General features: G+C 36.1%; 1 protein-coding gene across 17 annotated transcripts; it reads left to right on the top strand.

Annotated features, from left to right (window-relative positions):
• Positions 1-22,838, top strand: MBIP (MAP3K12 binding inhibitory protein 1). 17 transcript variants are annotated; one of them, XM_054513677.2, is made up of 11 exons: positions 71-197; positions 1,810-1,916; positions 3,913-4,032; positions 4,655-4,718; positions 5,802-6,026; positions 6,114-6,210; positions 8,933-8,998; positions 9,241-9,393; positions 13,436-13,533; positions 19,260-19,298; positions 21,002-22,838. In XM_054513677.2, exons 3-11 carry the CDS (start codon positions 4,016-4,018, stop codon positions 21,107-21,109), a joined length of 867 nt encoding a protein of 288 aa, XP_054369652.1. In that variant the 5' UTR covers positions 71-197; positions 1,810-1,916; positions 3,913-4,015; the 3' UTR covers positions 21,110-22,838. The 17 variants fall into 17 exon arrangements, 16 of the variants coding, with proteins under 16 accessions (XP_064427032.1, XP_045756679.1, XP_064427031.1 ...); XM_064570962.1 differs by lacking the exons at positions 1,810-1,916; positions 4,655-4,718 and adding an exon at positions 20,179-20,221 and having other exon boundaries at positions 1-197; positions 5,781-6,026; positions 21,005-22,838; XM_054513678.2 differs by lacking the exon at positions 1,810-1,916 and having other exon boundaries at positions 13-152.
• Positions 22,839-26,883: the final 4,045 nt, after the last annotated feature.

The following is a 26,883-nucleotide window of genomic DNA, read 5'->3' as shown; positions in this document are numbered from 1 at the left end:
GCGACGAAAGCAGGAGGGGGCGTTGTGAGCACAACTTCGTGGTGGCGGGGGTAGCCTGCGAAGGTGTCATGGCTGCTGCCGTTGAGCTTAGTCGCTCGAGCAATGGTGACAGGAGTCTGGAGCGGAGCTGCAGCCCTAATCTCTCCCAAGAGGTGCTCTGCGAATTCTTTCGCTCTCTGCATAGCCTGGTGGGACAAGTGAGTGGTGATCTGTGGGAATAGGGGTATGGGAACTATCCGGCCCCTCCCCCCTTTTTTCCTCTAGCGGAGGTGGGGGGCTGCGGAGGGCTGCCGGGGGGCTGCGGAGGGCTGCCGGGGATAAGGACAGACTAGCTGAGGCGGGAGGAGGAGCCCGAGCCCAGCAGTCTGCGGTCGGAGTGAGGATGGCCGTACGGGCTTAGTTCAGGATGGGTTGCAGATCAGATTTCCTTGCAACTCTTCTCCCCAAGAGTGAGAGAGCGTAGTGTAAGTGAAAAACCCGCTCCGAGAAGAACAGGCTTGGAGAGAATGACGTGTAAAAAGCTTTGTGGGTTTGGAAGGTGCCTGGCGCTCACGATCCTCTTTCCTTCAGTGAATTCATTATAGAAATTGATAGGTTTGTAACGGCCTGAGAATTTTGGAAAAGCTCTCCCCGCCTTTTTTGGGTGATTTGCTTTTAGGAGTCACTTGGTTTCTTTCTTTTTTTCCCTTCTGGTTGTTGTGTGCATCTCTTACCCTTTCATATGGGGAGGAAAATAAAAGGAATTAATGTAAATACTTCTTGCATAAAGTTGGATGAGTTATCCATGGTTGATACAGTTTGCATCAGAACTGTTGTTTAATCGTCATTTAATTATTAACTAATTTAACTGGCTGATAAACAGCTTCTGCAGAAATGTCATAATAAATTGGATTTAAATAAAAGTACTCCTAATACATTCTATTCCAATCAACTCACTACTTCGTTTCATGAAGTAAAATGCAAAGCATACTATAAATGAGAAACAACTTGAAAATAAGTTTGTTTGCTTTTAAAAAGAAAATCTTTTCTCTTGTATCTTGGAATATTTTCCAGCTCTAAAAGTTGGTTATGGGGTTGGTACTAGTGCATGTAGTAGGCACAGCAGACTTTTATGTCAAAGATAATGTTAACTTCCTTTATGAAAGCAGAACATTTGTCTGATTTGTAAAAAAAGTATTTTGAAAAGCCGTGGGTGGATGGAGAATAAATTTTTTAAAAGGTTATTTCAGTATTTTTAAAATCCTATATGTTTGTCGTGACTTAAAAAAAGCATTACTCTAAGTTAACATTTTGTTTGGTGTAACAGAACAATTATTAATAGAATCTGCTAAAAGTTGTAACTTTTGAACTCATTTGTTTGCCATGGACTTACTAAAATTTTTTAAAGACCTGGGGACATTAATATTTTAGTCTTATCACCCAACAGCTGTAATGGTTTAACGGTTTAAGAACGTTTTATGTCCTGGACATTGGAGTTTTAAGGTTTATTTGTATTTTAATGTCAGGATGAAAAAAGTTTATGCTCACCTATAATTTACAGAAGTTTTATTTTCAGTGGTAAGATATTTTTTAAAGTAACATTAAATAAACATTTCTTTTGAAATATATTGCATACTGAATTTTTAAAACTCATTTACAAATTTTAATACATATTTTGTGATTATGTCACCTGTCAAAAATGTTTGGAGTAAATATTTGGAAAGATTACATGACACAGTGAAGGAGCCATCTATATAAGTGTCAAAAAATTAAATCAGTGTCTCATCGATTAAATACTAACCATTTTGATGTTACTCTTTATATTTTGAGATGTATTGTTAAAAGATAAGAATGAAAGCCACAATACTTATAAAATTGCCCCTGGAGGAAAATCACTATTTACTTTTGCAACAAGTTTACAGGATGTTTTTTTAAATGTAAGTTTCAAAAAAAAAAAAAAAAAAAGTTTCCATACGTTTAATTTCATTCTGCATAGTATCATTATATTGTTGGCTCTCCTCAATAGGAAACATAAAATTGAATGTTAAAAAGTATCCCAGATTTCAAATTTACTGGTTTTAACCTTATTGCTTGCCTCTGCATGGCTCATTTTACCAAGTTGAAGCATTATTTATTGTTAGCTTGGATTTTCATATTAATTTAAGTTTTTACTGAAAACGCATATTTAAATAGTCCTTATTAATGTCAGACTACTACATTTTTGAGTGAATGGTTTACAATTACAAGTATAAAGGGTAAAAATGCATAGAACTCATATTACTAATAGGGAATTTGTTGAATAAATAGTTGGATATATTGGGATAATTTTAAAGTTCATTAATATCATTATTATGTGGTTTTCTTAAAAAAACCAAGTATCTTTAATTGTGCTTGAAAGTCTTACATAATTATGTTAAATTGAAAGAATATGATCCCAACATTAAGATTTATTTTCTGTAAGTTATTATTTTCTCAAAAAATTTGATGCTTTACTTTGGTTGAGGATTTGTCTGTGTTATCCCTAAACTCTATTCATAAATTTGTTATCAACTGATTTTAACAGTCTTAGAGGACTGTAGAAGTACAGTAATAGTTTACTTCCATACATAAGTTGTTGTCTAATGAAATTTTTATGGGCATTAATATAAACTAAGATTAATGCAGTATTCTTAATGTAAAACCTTAGTGATTATAAACTAATCTTTGCCAGTGCAGCCTATCCAAGACTTCCTATTTCTTTATACTCATCGGATATAGATTTTTAATGTTTCTTGTTTCATGTAAAGGGTGGTAAATTTTTGTCATATAGTATTCAGTATAGTGCCTTTTTTGGTAACTTTGGATCTCTGGTTCTTTGTACAGTGATTCATCTTTTTGTTTTATTATAATCACAACTCATAACATCTGTATTTGAACTAATGTAATACTTGCCTTTATTTTGTAGAAAACATGACTTTTAATGAATGATTTCTGAAAAAAAAATAAACTTAATTCTACCGTGCAATATATCTTTATAGTATGCTATAAACACATATACCTAGAAAAGTTTATGGAGGTTCACTTTTATTCACTTGGAAGCCTAGAGACGGAGGCTTTCCCTCTAAAATTTTCACTGATTTTGATATTAATTTTATATTTGGGTTCTTGGTAGTTTTCTGTATATAATTTATTCTAATAGGTCACACATAGCCAACTTATAAGAAGTTTTATATGACAAGCCCTCACAAGTATTAGAAAATACTAGTTAGCGAAAGATCTAGCCATTCCATTCAGTCTCTGACCATTTATTTCACTATTGTGGAAGACTATTTGTTTTTCACTTTCAGATTTCCACAGCTAGATTACAGTTTTTTATTTGAAGTATATAAACACGTTGCCATTTATCCCTAGGCTTTATAATATGTATGAATAATGTTGATTTTTAAATTATTTTAAAATTGGTTAAAGTTGGAAACGATAAAAATGTGATTCAGAAAACATCAGAAGAGTGATATATATCAGTTATGTCTTTGTGTACATATTTAACAAAAAGAAATGTTTATATCAGAACTTTCTTAAATGTGCCTGCCCCTTCTGTTTAGTGGTCTGAGCTAGAAATACTTGGCCCTCATCCAAAGGTTTTAGATAATGAAGTATCAAAAAAGCCTCATCTTTCCATCTTTCGTGGATGGTTTCACCTGTAAGATGGTCCCATTACACAGACCCAAGAATAGAATTAGAATGAGATATCATTGTTTTTTTTTCTATGAAAATTACATCTTTCTTGGCCTTTTAAAATGGTAACTAGGTAGAGCATTTTAATGTATCATTAAAAATCTGATAACTTTGAGCTGAATAGGCATGTTACTCTAAAGAAATATTATTTTTGTGACATCCCATATACACAGCTTAATCGTGTAATTTTTGTGATGTTGCTGGTTTGCCCCTTTGAAGCTTAACCTCAGAGATGATGTGGTGAAAATTACAATCGATTGGAACAAGCTCCAGAGCCTCTCGGCATTCCAGCCCGCTTTGCTCTTTAGTGCACTTGAGCATCATGTTTTATATTTACAGGTAAATTTCTTGTTAAAAATGTTAAGTCAGTATTGAGAATAGAAATTAATGATAGTTAAATTATAAGCTAGAGTATTTGTCAGTTCTTACCACTGTATTAATAGTGTTATCAATAAAAGGTTACTTCAGCCACTTTAGATCCAAATCTGTTAGTTTATATAGTGATCTGGACAGTCTCAGGAATATAGTTCAATAGGCTGATGTGGTATGAAAACTGAATGAATGCAATTCTATTCAATTCTAGACTTGCACTGAAAATTCAATACAGTTGCATCTATGGTGGGTTATAATTAAGCAATAAGACACGGCAGGTGTGTGTCATGCTATGATAATGATTCCATGCCTTGGGTGAGTTTGGAGGCTCATGGAGTGCTTTCAGTGGTTCAAGAAGTGGCATTATCCCAGCATGACACATCCTGGAGTGTCTATTGCAATTAAACAGTTTCAGCTTAGTTTTTAAAAAGAAAGTAATTTCTGTGACATTAATGTCTCATCTTAGTAAGTAGCCAGTCACTATTTTATCTTTTCTTTTTCTTAACACTTTGAAATAATTCATCCTCTATATTAGAAATCAACACTGAATTATTTATAATAGTACTGCTATATTTTTTTAATATTTCAGTTCAGTAATTGAACAGTATTATGACCTTGCTGGTTTCCAATTGAACATCTCTGCAATTATAATTGTAAGTTTGCAGTTTATCTCTAATCAAAGTATAAAATACAGAGTGTCAAAAGGTAAGTGGAAGAACTATTTGGATTGGTCATTTTACTGCTATTAAGATGTTACAAGGTTTCAGAAGAGTACCTGGTATAATAAATAACGGAAGCAAAAGTACAGGTATGAAAAAATAACTGGAACATTGACAAGTATGGGTGTGCTTTGATTAATGGAATAAACATTAATTTTCAGCCCTCTGTTCAGTGACTTTACGGGAAATTTTAATTGTTTCATGTTGAAATAGTTAACCCTAATATTAAAGGACAGAAATAATGAGCGACAGAACTCAGTTGAGGCCTGATTAATGGGGGAGGGAGGTGAGTAGTATAATTTACATTATACAATAGGGTTGTTTTTTGTTGTTTTTTTTTAACCCCCTCTAGTATAGTGATAGGCATATATCTCTTTTCAGCTGTGGATCTTGGTAGTTTTTTTTTTTCCTTGTTCACTTTCTTTTTAAAAATTTAATTTCATGACCTAAGAAGATATCTTGCCATGTCAGGAAAAGCCTGAGTGTTCACTCAGCATAACACCTATATATTTCATGTCTATGCTCTCTCATTCACTTTGGCCAACTGCAGTTTCAAGTGGAGAATCTCCAGTGATACAGTGATAATGCAGGGCTTTGCTGAGTGAGAGCACTGGCTCTCATGTTAAGGAGGAAAAATACTAAGCCTTAGTGTTCTGAGGAGGCATTTGAATGACATGTTAATTAAGTGGCATTGGTGCCAGAGGCTGAGGCTTTGATTTGGCACAAAATAGAAGATGAGTGACAGAATGATTCCCTCAAAGAAAATTTTAAATTTCCTCAGGTTTTCTTTCTTTTTTTTTTTTTAACAGATTTATACCAAATGATAATGTCACAATAGCAGAGAACAGCAAACACTTACATGTGATCAGATCTATGTATCCTGATATGCCAACATTTTATATGTAGTTAATTGATATTAAATAATGTGTTTACTTAGCAGAAATTTATATAAATGTTAAATGTGTAATTAATTTTGATTAGTTTGAACCTCTGCAGATGGAATTGTGTTCTTCTCAGCCTTTTTTAGCAAAACTTCAGCCTCTGATTAAAGAGGAGAATACAACTGTTGTTGGAGAGATAGAAAAAACAGAAACGGGGAACAAGAATGAAGTAAATGCCAAATTTCCCATTAGTGACCTACAAGAGGAAGAAAAGCACAAAGATTGTGATTTAGGAGATGTGAAAAAGACACAGATCCATTTTGATCCAGAAGTAGTTCAAATAAAGGCTGGAAAAGCAGAAGTAAGAAGGTTTTATTGGGGGCGGGGGGGAAGAGTATTATTTTAAATCTTATGCTCAAATTGTTAAAACATGCGTTATTGTTTATAGATTGACAGACGAATATCTGCATTTATTGAAAGAAAGCAAGCTGAAATCAATGAAAACAACGTCAGGGAATTTTGCAATGTTATTGATTGTAATCAAGGTAACTACCTGGAAGAAGTTAGTTTTCATAGGATTTTAAGCACAGTTTTTAGAGTTGCTCTGATTTTTCATTTGTTTTTAAAAATGAGTAACATTAAATCACAATTTATTTAACAGGTTTATTTAGAAACAGGCAGCAGAAATTCTATTTAATAAGACTACATTGCAAAAATGGGCTTCAGGGTGCCTGGGTGGCTCAGTTGGTTAGGCGGCTGCCTTCAGCTCAGGTCATGATCCCGGAGTCCCGGGAACGAGTGCCGCAATGGGCTCCCTGCTCGGCAGGGAGTCTGCTTCTCCCTCTGACTCTATCCCATCTTGTGCTCTCTCGCTCGCTCTCTCAAATAAAAAAATAATAAAATAAAAATTTTCAAAAAAAAATTTTAAAAATGGGTTTCATTTTGGTTAGCAAAAATCTAATAAATGCAGACATAAAAGGGCTAATATTTACCACAGGTGAAGATTCTTTTTTAAAGTTTCTTTGGGAAATGAAGATGAAGTATGGGTGGCAGCATTTTTCAGTCTCACTAATAAGAAGGAACTAAGTTATATAAATTTCGAGCCTGTAAGTGTACTTTTGAAATTGTATTAATATATAAGTAAACTTAGTAAAGTTAATACTCCTCAAGAGGGAGCAGTTTTCTCACTACTCCTGAGCTTTTTGAAATGTTTTCTGTCATGATAAAAGCAATCTGTCATCAAGACTGTGGTGTCTTATGCTTTTTTCCTTTCTCTCATAATGTACACATTTGCTGTTTTTCATCAGATTCTCCTTTTCCTCTACTTGATGCTATAGTGTATTTACAGATCTGCAGGTATGCTGCAGAATACAGAATACTGCAAAACACTGGCATAGATCTTACTCAGGCATCATAGTAATAATCAGAACAAGTAGTTCTTAGAAAAAATTATGGAGAAGAGTTCCTAATTGGAATGAACATTTTTCTTGTTGCCTCTAACATCTCTTAGCTAATTATTATGAACACAGAACTGTCAGATGAACCTAGAATTGACTCTTATATTGGTACACTGATTCTCTTAATAATGAAATAATACAGGCTCAAGTGGGTCCTAAATTCAGCCTTTTCTCCTGTTAACATTATACATGCACCTCTCTAGACTTAGTATATTTTCCTGTTAGCTTTTTAGAACAGATACAGTAGTGGCATAATCTCAGGTACTACAATCCATCCAACCGCAAGCAACCCGTGAGAAAGGGTTTGTTGAGGGAGCAAGCACATGTGTCACTAATGTTATTCCTCTGTTCTCCCTGCTAACTCTATTATTATAAACCACCAGGGGATAGAAATTGACAAGAATTGAAATGCTCAGCAGGATTCCTTGGCCCATTCAGTCCCTTGCTGGCTCAAAACAGTGCTAGCAAGAATTGCTGTGGACAGGGACTAGCACTCATACATTCACTGTCTTCACACCATGCTGAATTTCTCACTGATGGGTCAGTTAATCTATATACTTGGAATATAACTCTGGAATGGATGATAGCTTCTTTTTTTAACCCTTAGCCCCATGAGATGGTAAAAAGAGAATGGAGAAGTGATGGCCCTTTAAACGTATATTGATGTGTCTCAAAAGAAAAAGGAAAGAAAAAGAAAATGATTCTGTTTAGTATCTATATATAAAAGATGAATTTGGAATTATATTCACATAATTTGATTTGTCAGCAGAACTATTAAGGAAACTTAGACTGAAAAAAATATGAATATATTGTAATATGTTAGTGTATTCCTTTGATACCTGTCAGTCTGACTTAAGTATAAACAATAGATTTTTTTTTAAATTCCATAGGGAAAAAAATTTTTCTTTCAGTATCTCTTTTACCATCTATTTTTTATTATAAATTGGGAATTTTTCAAGAAATTTACTGCAATACATAGTTTTACTTAATGTCATTTTAAATATTTTATAATATTTGAAACATTTTTATATTATGTTAGCATTATTCCACTTTTCCCCCTGGGTTTGTAATTTATTTGTTGATACCTAATTTGAAAAAAAAAAAATTATACTTTTCAACTTAGAAAAAAATTGGAACAAATTTTTACAACTTATTTTTCCTAAAATTGCATTTTTTGAAGAGTGGTCTGGAAAGGGATAGATAGCTTTTGTTAGAGATTTTTTAAAATGAGCACTGGAAACCTAAATAAAGTGGAAAAGTATGTGTTATTCTTGAGGTTTCAAGATCTCTTTTGTGTGGAGTTCTGAAATAAAAATGTGTTAAATGTATAATTAATCCTTTTTATTAGATCCTTAGTTTGATCAATAAATAATACTAAAATGTTGAATTTTTTAAAAAAGGTTTTTCAGTAAAAGTAATGAGTTCTATTTATTTCTATGATGAAATAAAGGGAATAATGTCTCTTTGGCTTAGAAATAAAATGCTCTCTATAAAATATAAAGTATTTTCTCCAAAGACTCAGATGGTTTGGGGGGGATATTAGTATTTTTTAAAAATTAAATTATGCCACTTAATGCTAAGGACTTTTCTATATACAAATCTGAAAATTAGATAAGATTAAAGATTACAAATTTTAGAGGGGAAAGTTCGCTATATTTTATCCTGTATGAGATGGTGATTTAATTACTATTATTTAAAATAATTCTCTTATTAGTAGTATGTTAATATGAATTATTGGAAATTTATCAAAATCTCATACATTTAAAGTTAAGAATATACTTAAACTTATACTCATCTAAATTCTCCTTAGAAAACAGTTGTGCAAGAACTGATGCCGTTTTTACTCCTTACCCGGGATTTAAAAGTCATGTAAAAGGTAAGTATCCACTACATATCTTCATCCCATTGTCAGAAGCTTATTCTAGATGATAAGCAAAATGAAGTAGAAATCACTTCCTATCTAAATTTTGTTTATTTTAAAACAAAATAAAAAGTCTTGCCTTTGTACTTGGCTTGATGGTCAGATGGATTTTATAAAAATATGAAGTACTGTTAGGGAGATAGAATTTCTGACTTTTAAGCCTATTAAATTTATATTTCAAAAGTTTCTTAATTTAGTTTCTAGAGTTGTGAATACATATGGACCACAGACTAGACCTGAAGGAATTCAAGGGTCAGGTCATAAACCTAACAGCTTGCTCCGAGATTGTGGTAATCAGGCTGTCGAAGAACGACTACAAAATATTGAGGCTCACTTGAGATTGCAGACAGGTAAGCGGAATGCTGGGCGGTGCCCCATAAATGTACCTTTGTCAGTAGTTAAACTCCAATTTATTTAGTTACAGAATTTTCATTGAGCATCTGCCATGTACAAAACATTGTTCTGGTTGGTACAAAAATGAATAAGCATAGTCCCTACTCTCAAGGAATCCACAGTTCATGTGTTTATGCTCTTCTTCCTCCTCTTACACTTCTCACCAGCTTGAGACTGTTAGTAGAATGGGAATAGATTCCAAATAGGTCCTGACATTCTCAGTTTAAGTCACAGCTGAAAATTAATGTAATCTTTTTCCTGCCACCAATTTCGTAACTTAACCACGACTGTGTCTCATTCTTCTCACCCACTGTGCTAGGTACAAAGTATTGCTAAGTGTGATCTTAGTCCTCAAGGATCTTTCAGTCAGAATAAGCATATAAATCCGTAAATGCCACAGGGGAAGTGAACTAACATTTATCGAATAATACTAAGTGCCAGTCACTCTCAAAGTATTGATACATGTCAACTAACTTAATACTTAACAGTACCCTCAGTACCCTTGTGAGTTGTTGGTGCTGTTACTGTCAGATACAGAAACTGAGTTCAGAGAGCTCAAGCAACATGCCCAAGGTAGTAATGACAAGTAGAAATCAAACCTCAGTCTTAACTGGCTGCAAAGCCTGAGTCTCCCTCCCCATTTAGTCACCAGATCCTGTTGATTCTGTCTTCTAAATATCTCCCAGATCTACCTATTTCTTTCTACTTCCACAGCTACTACTCCAGTTGAAGTCACTGTGTTCACTGCCTTGGACTGATGGAAGGATATCAGCTGGTTGCTTTGCCCCTAGATTTCTTCCTCGAGACCAATTCTGTACCAGTGGCCAAACTGCTTTTCCTGAAGTTCTGATCTTACTGATCTTGCTACTCCCCAGCTAAAAATTCTTTCATGGTTTCCTGTTACCCTTATGTGCATACCAAACTTAGTATTTATTCATTTATTCCACAAATAGGTATTAAGTTCCTACTATAAGCCAGGTGCTATTCTAGGCACTGAGAATGCATGTGAACAAAAATTCTAGTATATAAATTATATGCTACACAAGAAGAACTACAGATAAAAAGCAGCTTGACCAAGAGAAGAGAAAGGAGCTTGGGATGGGAGGGGATTTTAATTTTAAGTAGCATGATCTACATCTATAGTTCCAGCCCCATCTCTGGGCTTCCCAACTCCCACTCATTTTGCTGTCCTAGGGCCTTCACCAAGGCTTTCTCTCCTGCCCACACTTTCCCCTCCTGATCCCAGACTGGTATGGTATGGACTCCCCTTTCATGTAGTCTCAGTAGTACCTGGTACTCCCTGCCCTCCTTTATAGCAGTTATCACAGTTGTGTTTGTTTAATGTCTGTTCCCCTTGATAGGTAGTAACGTCTGCGAGAGCAAACTCATGTTCATTAACTTTGTGCTTAGTGCAGTGTCTGGCACAAAACAGGTATTCAGGAGTTTTTAAATGAGCTCATTTCACCTTTTCAGATCATATGCAAAGTACAGTGGGTACACAAAGTTAGTGTTCAGCTCTTTCAGGGGAAGTCAAGAGATGGTATCCCTGGTGAAGTGACATTTGCATCCTTGAAAGATTAGTAGGAATTTGTCAGCAGGCAGGAGCAAATTATTCCAAAAAGAGGGAATACCATCTGCAAAAAGCACTAAGGCACACAAATCTGGTTGGGGAATTTCTGAGTCCAGTCTAGCTGGAGTATTTGCTGAGTGGAAGTAAAAGAAGATGAGACTGAGTAAAACTTCAAGGGTAATAAGAGATTAGCATTAAAAATTAATCCTCTCCCCCATAACTAAATGGATTAAAAAAAAAAAAACACTGAAAAAAGGATGGATTGGCTTATTAAGTCTAATAGTATCAGGGTGCCTGGGTGACTCAGTCAGTTAAGCGTCCGACTCTTGATTTTTGGCTTAGGTCATGATCTCAGGGTTGTGAGATTGAGCCCCGTCAGGTTCTGCACACCGGGCATGGAACCTGCTTGGGATCCCCCTTCCCCAGCCACATCTCTCTTTCTGCCTCTCCCCTCCCCTGGCTTGCATGGGCTCTCTCTCTCTGTATATAAAAAAGTCTAATAATATCAGGTGGTTAATTATGAAAAATATCTTTTGAATGCCTACTATATGCCAAGTGCTATTTTAGACACAAGGGATACTAAAATGATACAGTTGCGGTCCCTAGCTTCAAGACCTTTATAATCTGGAAGAAAGAATAATATTGAAGTGGAATGTTATGCTATGAAGGAAGCGTATGGTGGGGCACAAGGAGCCTCCATGTGAAGAGATTTCAGGCAGTGCTTCACTGAATCAGTGAAGCTTGAACTGGCTCTTGAAAGATACAGAGGTGAGCCATAGGGCATTCTAGGTAAAGAGGGCAGCAAGATGAATAAGTTACTCATTTTACCTTACTCAAGAGCAAAAATGACCCAGACTCTAAGGTAAACATTCTCAAAAAAGAAACCTACTTCTAGATTTTTCGTATTTAACAAGTTGATACTTTTGATATGAAAATTTGCCCATATGCTTTAATTGAATAATGATTATCTAATTATGTATTCATTCAGTTAGTAAATATCGAGCACCTGTGTAGTTTGTGAACTGATGGTTCCTAGGTTTGTGCAGTGCACAAGCTGCACAGCCATATGCAATGAGCAAAACAAAATTATGCCCTCCTGGAGCTTACATTAAAGTGGAGAAATGGGCAATAAATAAACAAAATATAGGACTATCCAGTAGTAGTAATGGTTTGGAAAAAAATTAGAGAAAGGATAGGGATTGCGGGGGAGGGGGGTGGTTGTAACACTGGTATTTTTTAAAGGGTGGTCAGAAAAGGCCTTGCTGATAAGGTAACTTTTGAGCCCAGACCTAAAGGTGGTGAGACCAAGCCTTGTGAATATGGAGGCAGAGGAACCACAGGTGAGAGTACGTGGCCTACTTGAATAACAGAAAAAAGGAATCAAGTGGCTAGAATGATAAGGGTGTGGAGAGAATGTCCAAATTGTGTAGGACCTTGGATACTACTGTAAAAGCTCTGGTTTTTAACCTGAGTGAGATGCAAAGGTACTAGAAGGTTTTGAGCAGAGAAATGACACTATCTGACTTTTACATTTTAAAAGGGTCACTGCTGTGTTGAGAATAGACTATGGGAGCAAGGCAGAAACAAGGAGACCAATTTGAAGGTTGTAGTATCCATACAGAGTTGGTGGGGGTCTAGACAGAATGGTCACATTGCGGTGCAAGAAATAAGGGATTTGGAATATAATCATAACCTTGAAATTTGAATAACCTTAATTTACCTTCCCCCTCCACAGAAAGTTTGTTAATTAAGAATTATGATAAAGCTCCTCTTTACTATTCTTTTAGGTTAAAGGAGGAAATGTGGCATGTAAGGAGAAATATAAATTGAAGAAAGTGATAAAGACATGCTGCAGTCACTGAATTGAACTGTTAGGTGTCCCTGTGCATTTTTCTCCTCCCAAGGAACTATCATATTCTATCAGAAGTACAAATTGTTCTGTACAGGAACTCTTCAGTAGCTTGTAATGAATTTAACATAAAATAAAACTCCTGGCAAAACAGGAAGCATAAATGGGGCTTGAGGAGCGGTACAATAGAATAATATACCCCATAATGTATAATATTGAAAATGTGAGCTAAGGATTTCATTTTATTTTACTCTTGTTCATTATCTTCTCAAGCTTAAATATTTCCCATTCCTCTGCGTATCTTCTTTGCATGTTTTTGTTTGTTTGTTTTTGTTTTTTTGAGAGAGAGCAGTGGGAGGGGCAGAAGGAGAGAGAGAATCCTGAAGCGGACTCCTGGCTGAGCAGGGAGCCTGACACGGGGCTCGATCCGAGGATCCTGAGATCATGACCTGAGCCAAAATCAAGAGTCATCTGCTTAACAGACTGAGCCATGCAGGTGCCCCTGCATGGTATTTTAAGAATAAAATTTGTAAGAAGAATTATTCAATAGTATCTCAGAATTTTTTTTTAATGTATTTAGGTGGTCCAGTGCCAAGAGACATTTACCAAAGAATTAAAAAACTTGAGGATAAAATCCTTGAACTGGAAGGAATCTCTCCTGAATATTTTCAATCTATAGTAAGTATAAGTGTCTTTAAAAATATAATAGTTTATTTTACGATGCTTCATCGTTATCACAGTTCACTCATTTATCTGCTACAGGCGAAACACTGTTTTAATAATTCAACGATGAACATAGTCCTATGTAGGGAGTTAACTAGTTTTTTTAAAAAACTGATTCCGAGTATTATATTTATAAGACTCATAATTATTTTAAAGGGGGTACTTTTATTATATATCACCCAAATTCTCGAACTTGAGCCATTTCCATGGCATAATAAATCAGCCTATGTAGTTGTCAATCCTGTCACTATGACCATGCTATCTTGTAGAACAAAGGCTTCCTCTGGGACCCTGCTCTGTCAGTTATCCTTTCTGGTTCTTTAATCCCTCCCTGTCCACAGACTCCTTCCTTCAGCTCATACATGTTTGCATTTCTCCTCCATACTAGACAAACAAACACCTCCATCTGCCACCCTTTTTCTTTACCTTAACCAACAAACTTTTTGAAAGACTAGTCAATATTTGTCTAATTCCTCAACTCTAGCACTTATTTATTCATTCATTCTTATCCCCTTTTCCAAGAACATTAAGAAACAATTTTGTGCTGATAAGTCTCTATTTTGTCATATTAGCAGGTTTTAGACAAGTGATCCTGAGGTCATTGTGTTATTTTCCTCAGTCTTTTGGGGTGATTATACATAACACCTGCCTTTTCTGAGGTTTGGTTTTCTTTTTGGGGGGGCGTATTTTTAAATTTTTACTTATTTTTGGTTTTCTTTTTTTTTAAGCAGCACCATAACTAAATAATGTAAAGTGAACAAAATTTTTTAATTCAGTAAATTTTTAATTAAAAAATTTTTTTTTTAAGATTTTATTTATTTGACACAGAGAGAGCCAGAGAGCAAGCACAAGCAGGGGGAATGGCAGGCAGGGGAGAAGCAGGCTCCCAGCTGAGCAAGTAGCCTGATGTGGGGCTCTATCCCAGGACCCTGGGATCATGACCTGAGCTGAAGGCAGCTGCTTAACCAACTGAGCCACCCAGGCGCCCAGTTTACTAAATTTTTAGTGAAAATTTTACTAAAACTGCTATCTGAAAAACTATGTAAAATAACTCATGTTAGCATGAATCATTACAAGTCACTGGTAAAAATATAATTAAAATTATTTTAGGTATAGCACTTAGTTTTTCCGAAGTGGCAAATTGGGTATTAGAGTAAGGTACAGAAAAGAAGTATTTCCAGATGAAGAAGGCAGGTTACATAACAAATGTGAGCAGTGAAACCCAAAGATCAAAAATTTAGAGAAAGAGTTTTAGTGATTTATTCCCCTCAAATGTAAAATGAGGTTTACTAAAGTTCTAAGGGCTGAAGCAAGGATTAAGTGAGATAATACCAGTCAAGCACCTAACACACTGCCTAGCACATGGTAAAACCTCAGTAACTATTAGCATTTATTTAGTTTCAGAAACCATGTATGAAGTAGCTGTATAAATGTAGGTAAGTCACAAAGTTCCTTTGGCTTTCAGTTGTCTAATTTAGAAGATTTCTTGGTTGTACTAAATAATTACAAAGGTCTTTCCAATTCTAGGATTATTCTTTGAATGTATCTTCCTAGAAAACTTGATAAAGATTTTATGCTTTTTCCTGTAACAGTGTTACTGTATGTTGTTCCCATTCAAGCTGCCTTCATTAAGTAATCCCTAGCAGGTTATTTTTCTATTTCAATTTCATACTTTGTTAATATAGTCCTTGTTAACATAGAATTGATCTTACAAGAGAGTATCTTAATATTAGATACCTCCAGAGAGATCTTGCTCCTTCATTAATCTCTTTGATTTTGACTTATAAAGCTTAACATCTACCTATTATTGAACTTGGTTAACGAAAGAACAGCCCTTCAAATCATAATCTTGTTTTGGGGGATCTCTTATAAATAGCATAGAATGTTTACAGTGTTTGGTTAAAGAGGTAGAATAGTCAGATTATAGAGGACCTTAAACACTATACCCGGAAGTATAAAGTATTTAAAGTTTAAATGCTGTTGAAAGCACTTTAGCAGGGAGGTAACTTGTGCAAATTATTTAGAAGATTTATCTAATACTGTTCTGGAAGGTAAATGAGAAGGGAGAGACTAAGATTAAGGAGACAGTATTATACTAGCTTAGAGTGAAGTGATATCCTAAACAAAGGACAAGAGAGTGAGAATAGAAAAGATTAACACAAGAGATGATAGGAAATAAAGTTGACAAATACTGATAATTGATTGGCTGTGGAAAGAGACATAGAGCAAGGGTGAGTCCACTTCCTGATTGGAAAAATTATATACCATCATGGACAGAAATAAAATCTGAAGGGGGAGATACTTGGGGAGAAAATATGAATTTAAAGTCCTGTCAGGATATGCAGATAGAACCGTCAGGTAGGCTTTTCAAGAGTAGGACTTGTATAACTGGGAGAGTCTTGTAGAGGTGATAGTTAAAACACAGAATGGGGAAGAACACTAAGACTATCAGAGGCCTAAAGTCTACAACTTGGTAGACTGTTCAGCAGCAGGAAGCATTACAAATGTAAATAGAATTGGCCTGGATGTGTTAGGTTGCCATACCTGTGATAAAACTGGTACTTCAAAAAAATATTTCTAATTCTATTAAACAATATATATTTGATTAGAAGGATCACTTCTGGATTAGTATTGTAAATGACATGTCCAAGTTAATAGTGAGCTACAAGGAAGCACAAAACACTGAAAAGGTTTAAACATTCAGATTAACTCTGCCCTCAAGGTCTATGAATAAATATGGCACAGGCCCAAAGGGAAAGAAGATCTCACACTCACTCACCCATCCATAATAGAATGAATGTGCCATCTTTAGGAGCTGCACTCCTTGCTTGCAATAGATCCAGAGCTAGGAATGTCTGTGCATATGAGAGGAGTTACACACACACCCTGCAGAGGACATAGCATGTTATTTATCACTCTCACCATCCTCGTGCTGGGAGGACACACATGGCAATTACATATCTTTACATATCTTTCAAAGGTGTACAGAAAAGACTACATATGCTGTATAGTCTTCTAGCTTCTAAAGTTCGTAAGGGAAATTTGAGCCCATTAAATTTCTTAAGGATTGAATTTTTGTAGAAACTGAATTCTGAACTCTGAAAAGATTTTAAATGAAATGTGTTTAATTCAGATTTACATGTAGGTGAATTCTAAACACAGGGAAGACTCGTAGTTGAATAGAGATTTGTTATCATGGGTAACACTGAAGCACAGCATATGAAAAGGGAAAAGCTAACAGAAAAATATGGAAATTGTATTTGGTTCATAGAACAAAAAAAGACTATGTGAAGTTCTTTTCAGTTATGAAACAGACATAAAACTCCAAAAAAATGTATATAAAGCAGGAATTATAACAAAGATTAGTATTTTGTTGCACCTTTTAATGTAATAGTTGGAAAGATCTTTACTGTTCACATTCAACATGGAAAGATTTGAATGTGGTCATGTTTTAAAATTTTTAAGGGCATCACTTAATAAACTATTTAAGACATACAATCTTTATGAGTATTTACAAAGAATTACTGATTTTAAATTATGACCCTTGAAACAGTAAATATGCTTCACAAGTACATTTTTATAGCACCTTGTTCATTTTATAGCACTTATCACTTATAATCATACGTTTACACATCTGTTTTTCCACACATATAGAACCTCCGAAGGGCAGGCACTGTGTCTTGTTCATCTTTGAACATATAGACCGTAGTAGGCACTCTAGTCTATAATGGTAACTCCTGGTTGTAAAGAATAGGGAGAGGGGAGTCAGCTGCATGTGCACAGGCCATGTACGTGTCCACGTGCATGGTGGGTCTGACACATGAGGTGGCAGCTGGATCTGGCTGCAAAATTAAATTGCAAACGTATTTGGAGGGCCTTAAAGGCCACACTAACCAGTTTGCAATGCTGGTATCACTAGTGCACAATTAAGTTTTTGAGAAAGAGAAACCTATAATTTAGGTTCCTGTCTGGTGGCATTATGAAGTCTGAGTTGGAGAGAGATTAGAATCAAGGAAGAGAGTTTAGGAAACATATCATTGTCCATACTGGGGAGAAATGAAGATCCGAATCAAGGTGGTGGGATGGGACTCAAAGGGGAAGAAATATTTAAGACACTACACCTCAAATAAGCCCCCAAAGATCCCATTTTGCTGTTTTCAAGTTCCTGAATCATTGATGTCCTTATTCTCCTCATTCTGATACTTTTTACTTTGGTTTTGTGATATAGTAATAATCTGATTGTTCAGTGACATGGAAACTATCAATATAGACTAAATTCTTAGGCAAACAAGGGGAAGTACATTTTATTTAATTAATGTTTTTACAGGGGGAAGTATATTTTAATCAGGTACGTGTAAAAAGGCACCTCTTGGGAAGGTAGAAGACTGAGGAGTCTTCTCACCAAAATTAAACATTAAGCCTTTACCTTCCTATGGGCCCCATCACAGCTATCCAGCTCAGTTTGGCAAAGGAAGGAACCTGTTTATATAAGCACCCTTCCCCCCATATTTAATAATTCCAACACTTACTGATTTCCCACTTACAGTAACGACTGATAAGAGGCACACCTTGAAATTCTTTGAAACACCTTCTGACACAAAGGGAAATGTGAATTTTTACCTTCTCTTCTAAATCTCAGTGGTCAGAAATGTTCATGAGAACATTTTTGCCACCTACAGTGACAGTTTCTTTGTCAAATGTACCAATATACTAATTTGCCATTCAGAAGTTTGGGGTTCTGTGAGACTAAGAACAAAATCTAAAAAAATTCATTTGGTCAGGGTTTAAAAGGCTCAGCAGCATGTCTGAGAATGTTGTCAGCTTAAGTTGTAGACATTTAAACTCAAATTGGCTTAAACAGTGCGCAAGTTATCTTATAAAGTCACAAGTTCAGCATAGTACACCCTTCACAGTAATGGATTCATTGGCTAAATCATGGTTGTCAAAGAATTGGGACCTTTCCCTCTCAGTTCTGCTTGGTGTTGGCTTTTTCCCCAGGCAGATGGCAAGACAGCTACTTTCAGGGGTCCTATTTGGATACAGCAGTGTCCAGAGGAACTGCCTCCTTTGAGGGCTTTCTCTTAGAAGTGAGGAAGTTTTTTCCAGAAGCTCTCCCCCTAATCCCCAGCAGACCTCTTACCCATTGGCCAGAACTGGGCCCATGCCCATTCCAGTCACTGACAAGACCAGTGGGGTACGATCAGTATTCCCGTGAGTCCCGTGGAGAGGCACACTTGCACAGATAGCAACAGTGATCATTAGTCAGTCAGCGGTCTGTGTGCATGTGTGTCTTTTCACCCCTTGGCCTGGCACTCTAAATTGTGTTTTCCTGTCTAATGCTGCTTCACTTCACTTGTTCAGTATTCTGGGATGAAAGGCTGTAAAAAAGGAAACTAAGTAAAAAAACCCCAGAGCATCTCCTTCCATAATTACCCTCATTAGAAGCTGGGAAGGAGCCAGGAGGAGCATGTTGCTTCGATGTTACTACTGTGTACTATTAATATCATTGTTTGGAAGGTACCCTCCAAGATACAAGAAGACAGATGTCAGTGGCAGCTAGTGTTTGGGGAGAGTTGTGGGCTGTGTTTCTGCCAGGGTTCTCCGTATTTTGTTTAGTATTCTATAAAGGAAAATTGTTTCAATTTTCTAAGCATTGATTACTTTTTTTACTTTTAATCTAGAGCTTTTCTGGAAAAAGAAGAAAAGTTCAACCACCTCAAGTAAGTTACTGAATTTTCATTGCGGCTTCTGAAGTAGTTTAATTAGTTTTATACCTCTCTTATCAATAAAAGTTACTACTCTGGTTGCTTTTAGATCATACCCTGGCATTTAGGACTGAAAAAAAAGGGCAGTATAAATTTATGAATTTGAATTAAAGAAATAATTTTATTTCAAGGGCATGGAATCAGAGGGGTCAAATATAAAAGTGTCTAGCTGTTACTTGTAGCAAAATATATCAGTTACAAAATGCTGAAAAATAATAAATGCTCAGATAATTTACCCCCCCTTTTTTTAAAGATTTATTTATTTATTTGAGAGAGAGCACACAAGGAGGGGCAGAAGGGGAGGGAGAGAGAATCTCAAGCAGACACCCCCTCCCCGTCCCCCCCACCGCTGAGCACAGAGCCCAGAGCCCTATGCCCCTGGGGTTTGATCTCACGACCCTGAAATCACAACCTTGAAATCACGACCTAAGCTGAAACCGAGTCTGACCTTTAACCGACTGAGCGACTCAGACGCCCCAGCCCACCCTCTCCACCTTTTAAGTAATCTCTATGCCCAACTGCGGGGTTGAGCTCAGGACCCCAAGATAAAGAGCTGCATTCTATACCTACTGAGCCAGCCAGGCACCCCACCCCCTCCCCACTTTGCTGACACTACTAATTAGCAGCATCTAAATCAAAAAAGGGTGTTTGGCAGAGGTTGACTTCAGCCCACCACTGTCCATAGTACTACTATATTAATTAGTTGAATCTTAATTAGTGAGGTTCTGGTAGCTATTAATGGCAGTAATGTAAAATTTAAGTTGGAGAAAACTTTAAAATTTTTTTTGATTTTTTTTTTTTTTTTCTTTAAAGATTTTACTTATTTATTTAACAGAGAGAGAGCACAAGCAGGGGGAGACTGAGAAGCAGGCTGCCCGGTGAGCAAGTCCTGCCTCATGCAGGACTCCATCCCAGAACTCTGAGATCATGACCTGAGCCCAAAAGCAGACACTTAACTGACTAAGCCACCAAGGCGCCCCTTTGATTTATTTTTTAAGAGTAGCATACTACTTATTTTTTAATTGTAAAATTTTGAGTAAATTTTTGAAAGCATCCATTTTTTCCAGGAGAGGTAGTTGATTGCAGTTGACCCATCAAAAGAGAATTTCCAGCAGTTAAGCTAATCCTAAAGTTTAATTTTTTTACTATTATGAGAATAGTAGGTTAAAGAAAAAGTTTTTACAATCCTTTCAAAGTATAAGAGGTCCAGGAAAGCTTTGTCATTAGGAAAGAGAAAGAAAGTAAGAAATATTTAAGCCTTATTATTTTATGCCTTTTTTTTTTTTTAAAGATTTATTTATTTATTTGAGAGAGCGAGAATGAGTGAGAGAGAGAGTACATGAGACGGGGGAGGGTTAGAGGGAGAAGCAGGCTCCTCGCCGAGCAGGGAGCCCAACGCGGGACTCGATCCCAGGACTCCAGGATCATGACCTGAGCCGAAGGCAGTCGCTTAACCAACTGAGCCACCCAGGCGCCCCTATTTTATGCCTTTAAATTTATGATATAGTCAACATATATAGTTCAATTTAAAAATTATTCTCATGAAGGAAAAAAAAGACATTTACCATATTTTAAATAGTTATAGTTCATTTAGCACTTTATCTGCATTAAGATACTTCAGAGTCATATTCAGCAACCTGTATTCTTGTTGTTTACAGCAGAACTATTCACTGGCTGAACTTGATGAAAAAATTAGTGCCCTCAAACAAACCCTGCTCAGAAAATCAAGAGAAGCAGAATCCCTGGCTACTCACCACCTTCCGTGAAAAACTCCTCTCATTCTTGTCATTTGACTTTTTTATATACATGTAACTTACACTGCAGTTAATTAAATGGATATGTATTCATCAGTGTAGACTTCCCTCTGAAGTTAAGGTTTCTTTTCACATGAGTCCAGCCTGCACAAAGTTATCTTCAGATATTCCAGTGAAGTTTGAAATGATTAAGGCATTAAAAACAGCATTGTCAGAATGTATTCCCTTCTGTTTTAAAGGAGGTATTTTGGAAATTGAAAAACTTAATTTGAAAGCACATATTTGTGTGTGTGTGTATGTACCACAGAAAGGAAGATTTATTTTGAATAGTGATTATTTAAAAGGACTTTATATTTGTAACATCACCATTAACCAGTTTATTAGTTTAAATCCATACTTTGTACATAAGAGGCATTCAACAAAAATTTATCAACTGAAATGAATTTTAAATGAATGCATACTTTTTTTTTTCCTAATGTCAATTTTAATGCAAATAAACAATAGATCCCACCTTTATTCCCTTACTGGCTGTGTGTCCTTAAGCAAGCTAATGTCTTTGTGCCTTAATTTCTATATCTGCAGAATGGGATTGATAGTAATAAAACCTAGAGTTGTCATGAATAGGTGAGATCATTCATGCACAGCTTTTGAAATTGGCCCAAGGGAAGTGCTCAGTAAATGTTAGCTATTATTACTGTATAAAACGAAGTCTGTTTTTGGAAGTCTTTAAATGTTACAAACAGTCCCTCTCCCGAAAGCCTCCCAGTTATGTTAGGCAGTATATGTATTTCCATAGTTGCAAATTAAACATTTAATAAGATGCAGCTACAATCAAGGAGCAGATATTTAGGTCAAGAATTGTTTGGCTGCAAGAATCAGAAATCTACCTAAAATAGCCTGTAAACAAGAAGTTGTTAAAAAAGAATCCAAAATCTGGAATTTAATTGCAAGAAGTATAGCTGGACATTGTGGTGTCTAGGAGGTCACCAACAGTTCATAACTTTCTCTGTGTCTGCAGTTGCCTCTGGCTGTTTCTATGTCTAGTTCTGTCTCTATCCCCTACCTTCCTTCTTTTCTGCTCACCCTCTTCCTCTGTCCCTCTTTCCCTGTCTCTCTCCCTTGTTCTTTTTCTCTTACACCTAAGCATCTATGTGTCTGCTTTATTCTCTGTGAACTGATTTCTCTGAAGGCCTCTTCATTACTGCTCCTCCATACAGGGTAACATATTAGCCCTGTCTCCATAGTCTTGGCATTCATGCCTTTGAGTTGCCATGATGCAGACTCTGAACCCAATTCTGTAGAACCTCACAACTCCACTGACTGCTCCTTACCTCTTGGTATCTCTTAGTTCAGCTCCTGAGACTGAGGCTCACTCAGTGTGATCAGTGGTCTCAAGTCAGCTGTGGCCAGGATGATGGGGCAGGACCGCCTCATAGAAATATGCAGTATGCACACATCCTTGCACAACTATTTGTGGAAGCCTTGAAAGTGGTGTCACCTGGTAAAAAATGGGGGCTTTGGAATCATTCCCAAGAAATGGATGTGGACTAACTAGGTCAGTTCCACTAACATCTTACTCTTTTCTGTAGAACAACTCATCCTTCAAGATATATAGTCTTGCCTAACGTGATCCAGTATTCTAGGTGCAGCTACAAGCGGCTGCTGCTCAGTCCCCATCTGGTTACCATAATCACCACCCTGCCAGAATGACCTCCTCTGGGTTTACTGGCACATTTTACTACCACCACGCCAAAAATACAATAGGAAAAACGTCAATGAAAATGATCAATTAGAAAAAGAGGTTGACTTAGAGGTAGGGAAAAAACCTAGAAAAAAAGGATCAAATACTGGTCACTAGTCTGCCCCTAAATAATAAAGACCCTGAGTCTGTTTTTTGACCCTCTTGGCAGCAGAATAAGTTCCTAAATCATGCCTGACGGTCCCAGATCTGTCCATTAGAAGGATTTCCTTTTCCCCTTGTTCTTCAGGCGTGAAGGACATTCAAGTCGACCTCTCTCCACTTTAGTAAGTATTGTCTGGGGCCAGCATCCTTTCTACTTGAGTCAGAGCCTCCAGAAGAGACTAGGACTAAACACTATGTTGCTGTGAGTTGGTATAGGTACTTGTTCAAGACTAAGGTTCTTCTGATGATAACTACCCCAGAATTTTAGTGAGCTTTCAATCACTGTCTTTCTTGAGTACATCCTTGACTAAAAGGCAATGCCAGGAATTTCTGTGGGGGTAAGCTTGCTTCCTTAATTACCAGGCTACCTAATGACCATTCCCTCAGGATTTTTGTTAATTCAGCTCTTCCTAGACCCATTGTTCTTAATGGCCCTGTCCTCAAGAGAATAAAGGAGAAAAGTGGGAAAAGGCTGCAGAACAGAAAGCACTTCTTCCACAGTCTACCCCTAAAAATCCCTTCCCTCCACAGATTACATTCCAGTCTAAGGAAGTGATTTACTAGGGGTGATAGTAATCAACATGTTTATCCTGCAGAAAAGGGCTAGGTTTCCCAGACTATTCTAGCTACTGCTAGATACCTTCAGTTGTTAGGCTCCTGAGCCCTGAGCTTTTCCAAATTCCTAGGGAGTATCTGAACCTCATCTTCAACAGTCTCAGTAGAAGACTTCCCTTTAAGAAACATACATAATTCCTGCCTTTCCCTGTCTGCTTTTAGCTAGACAACCTGGTATAGAAAACTTTTCACCACTGCATTTTAATCATGTCCACAGGGAATTAACCCACTCCTACATTTCAACATTTGACAACTTTTAAATCTGAAGCTTTGCCTTTCTTGACATGTGGTTTGGGTGCCAAGAGATTTTAGACAATTGTTTAGTTATTTTGCCATCTCTTACCTCCATTCTACCAGTTTTCCATGGAATAGGGAATCCTTTCTGTCACTCCTGCCTTTACCCCCTCCCTCTGCCTTGACTCCACAGCTAGTTCTTCATTTGCACTCAGAGTTTATTACTTGCAAACACACTGCTGGCACTAATTTCTGTTTTAGGGATCTGTCATTTTCAAGAAACAGAAACCCAACTCTAACTTACACAAAGGGGTATTATAAAGAATTATAAAAATTCAAATTGCAGAAAGTTCAGCCAGGTTTTGTCACCATCTCCCCCTCACTGGGTCACGTTGTCTGGATTCTGAATATCTACTTCATTCTGCTTGTAGCTTGATTTCTCTGAAAATGTCTTTTCTGCTGCTTTGCAATCTAGTCTTGCTTAAGACTTTGGGGTCTGTGGTACTGCTATCTCTGACCTCTCTCTTTAGCTCCAGTGCCCCATGTTTGTTTATTATGATTCAAAATCTGAAAAAAGAGGAATTTGTATTCAAAACTGTCAACCCCTGGACCAATTACCTGTGGCCTGAGTGTTAGGATATTCTAGAACAAAGAGCGCCACATGCACCCAGTCCTTTGAGGAATGAGGAGCACTTTCAGCAAAGAAAGCATGGGCTGAAACTCTGCCCCTGCTGATCTCTGATCTCTGATCTAGGCCTTTATAAAATAGTTTTTAGTTCTCTAAGAAATACTCCCCCCCCCCCCCCATGACTTTATCTCAGATACTACATGGGCCCATTGAACAAAATTTTAGCTCTGGGTTTCTTTTTCTGAGCAGTCCTAACTTTATAAAGATTGATTATTTCATGACTTTTAGTCTTAATATTCTCCAAGGGATAAAGAGAAAATGTGCTTTTTAAAAAGAGAATAAAACTTTTATCTTTCAATTCCCATATAGGTCCACTGGACCCTTTTATAACTCTAAGATACATGATGGGATCTCAGTGATTTAATTCTTCCTACATCTTTTGAAATATGTTATTTCATCATCCCAGGAATTATTTAATCATTACTAATCGATTATTTCCAACTAGGCTTTAAAAGACTAAAATAGTAAGGAAATGGAAAAATGATGGAATCCCCTAGAAGAATGTAATAGTATGTAATAGTAAAATAAATGATCATCCTTTAGTTTTCATATAGCATTGCCCAAAGTACTGCATTATCTTTCAAGAAGATATAAAAGTTTGGAGAGACAGCATTTTTAGAATTTGTTGTTTTGGGTTTGTTTTTTTTTTAAAGGCTTTTGGTGATTATGGTTAATAGTTTAGAATTCTTTGTTTTGACTACAATGGCAAGTAGAAGGAAATTAACAGAAGAATTTCTACAATTATTAGAGGAATCAGAAGGTAAATGCAAAGAGACAGAGGGCAGTACTCTGGACCCTAATGATGCTGATGGGATTGACCATGCAAGCAAAATCTCAGACCATGATTCTAAATCAGTTCTCTGAAACTTAAGAATGGAGGAGTAAACCATATATTTCTAAGGACAATTAGAAAATCTGGTATTCTCATCCACTTATTCAACAGGATGGGCTTCATCATGCAAATTTTACAAGGACCTGCACCATTTAATTTTGCTAAATGGGTGGTGTGTGGCTGTATTCTTTCACTTTTTATGCTGTTTATGCACCAAAATTTACTTTATAGTTCCTAAGTTGAAAAACGCTGAAGCAATTATGTATACAAAGGTGATTGAAAAGAAGTAAGTGATGTGGAAATGAAAAAATTATTGGATTAGTCATTGTCACTGCTTATAAATCTAAAAATTAAAATGTTTTCCAATAATTGCCATCCTTCTTCAACAAAATCGTGTCATCAGTTTTGCATTTTCAGGATGCAAGTGCAAGAAGAACCAGAAGTAGAGATAAGCTTGAACCTAACAGAAATGTATTTGGAATCTAGAGTTACTATTTATAAGATGGATATGTTCCAGGTTCACACACAGCAAGTGATGAGCAGTTGGTCACATTCAACTGACATTGCCTGTTTCATATTTATGTAACTCTAAAATATGTGTGTGCATATATATATATATATATATATCTTCAAAGCCAAAATATATGAAATAAAAATTGTGTTTACAATGCTTAAATTTTTATTGTTTCTAACTGAACTACCCCTTTATACTTGGTAAATTACTCATAAAATGAATTAAATATACATATTTTTTATTTTAATTTTAAGATTCACTGGACCCAGATGGTGAATGGCAATGACTATTTTTCCTGGTATATTGAAAGTTAAGGTGCATTTTTAAAATCTGAAGATCTTTATAAAATTCATATATGCCTAACATTAATTTTTTATAATAGTACCAAAGTAAAAAAAAAAATCATATACATAGGCAAGCTAAAATTACTTTCAAAGATTTAATTTTTAAAAATGGTTCCAAGAAATTTAAGACCTATGAGATCACTTTCTCACACACTTCTAGGAAACTTTAGTCAAAAGGAATGAATAAAACAGAAAATCCCTAAATTGCAAAATGTTCGCATGCTTCTGCTTTTTAAAAAAGTAATTTAAGTAGCTGGCACACTGCTTTCCCTGTATAAAAAGTTGGGATCATTTCAAAAACAACCCATTCCTTATAGGACAAAATGCTTCAAATGTAGCTCTTAGAACTTGCAGCTCTTGGTAAGCACAGAGCTGTCAGAGGAATTTATTACTATGAGTACTATTTTCGTGTCTTTAAATGGCCTTTCTAGGATGACCTTTACACTGCTATAAATCACTAGGAAACAATTTTTTTCCAAGTTTTCTCAAAATTAAAAGCAATGAATATTGATATAAGTTTATATTATCGAACAGAAGGGGTTATAAATAGATTTTGCCACTCTAGAATTGTGGAATTAGCTCTTTCTTTTAAAGTATGAACTATTTCAAACATATAGAAGAGTATAGGCAATAATAAATATCAGACAACCACCCAG

This window comes from Mirounga angustirostris, unplaced genomic scaffold, assembly GCF_029215605.1.
Source record: "Mirounga angustirostris isolate CCGP_5_RB_7025 unplaced genomic scaffold, mMirAng1.0.hap1 SCAF_9, whole genome shotgun sequence".
NCBI lineage: Eukaryota > Metazoa > Chordata > Mammalia > Carnivora > Phocidae > Mirounga > Mirounga angustirostris.
This window is presented reverse-complemented; position numbering and strand designations above follow the sequence as displayed.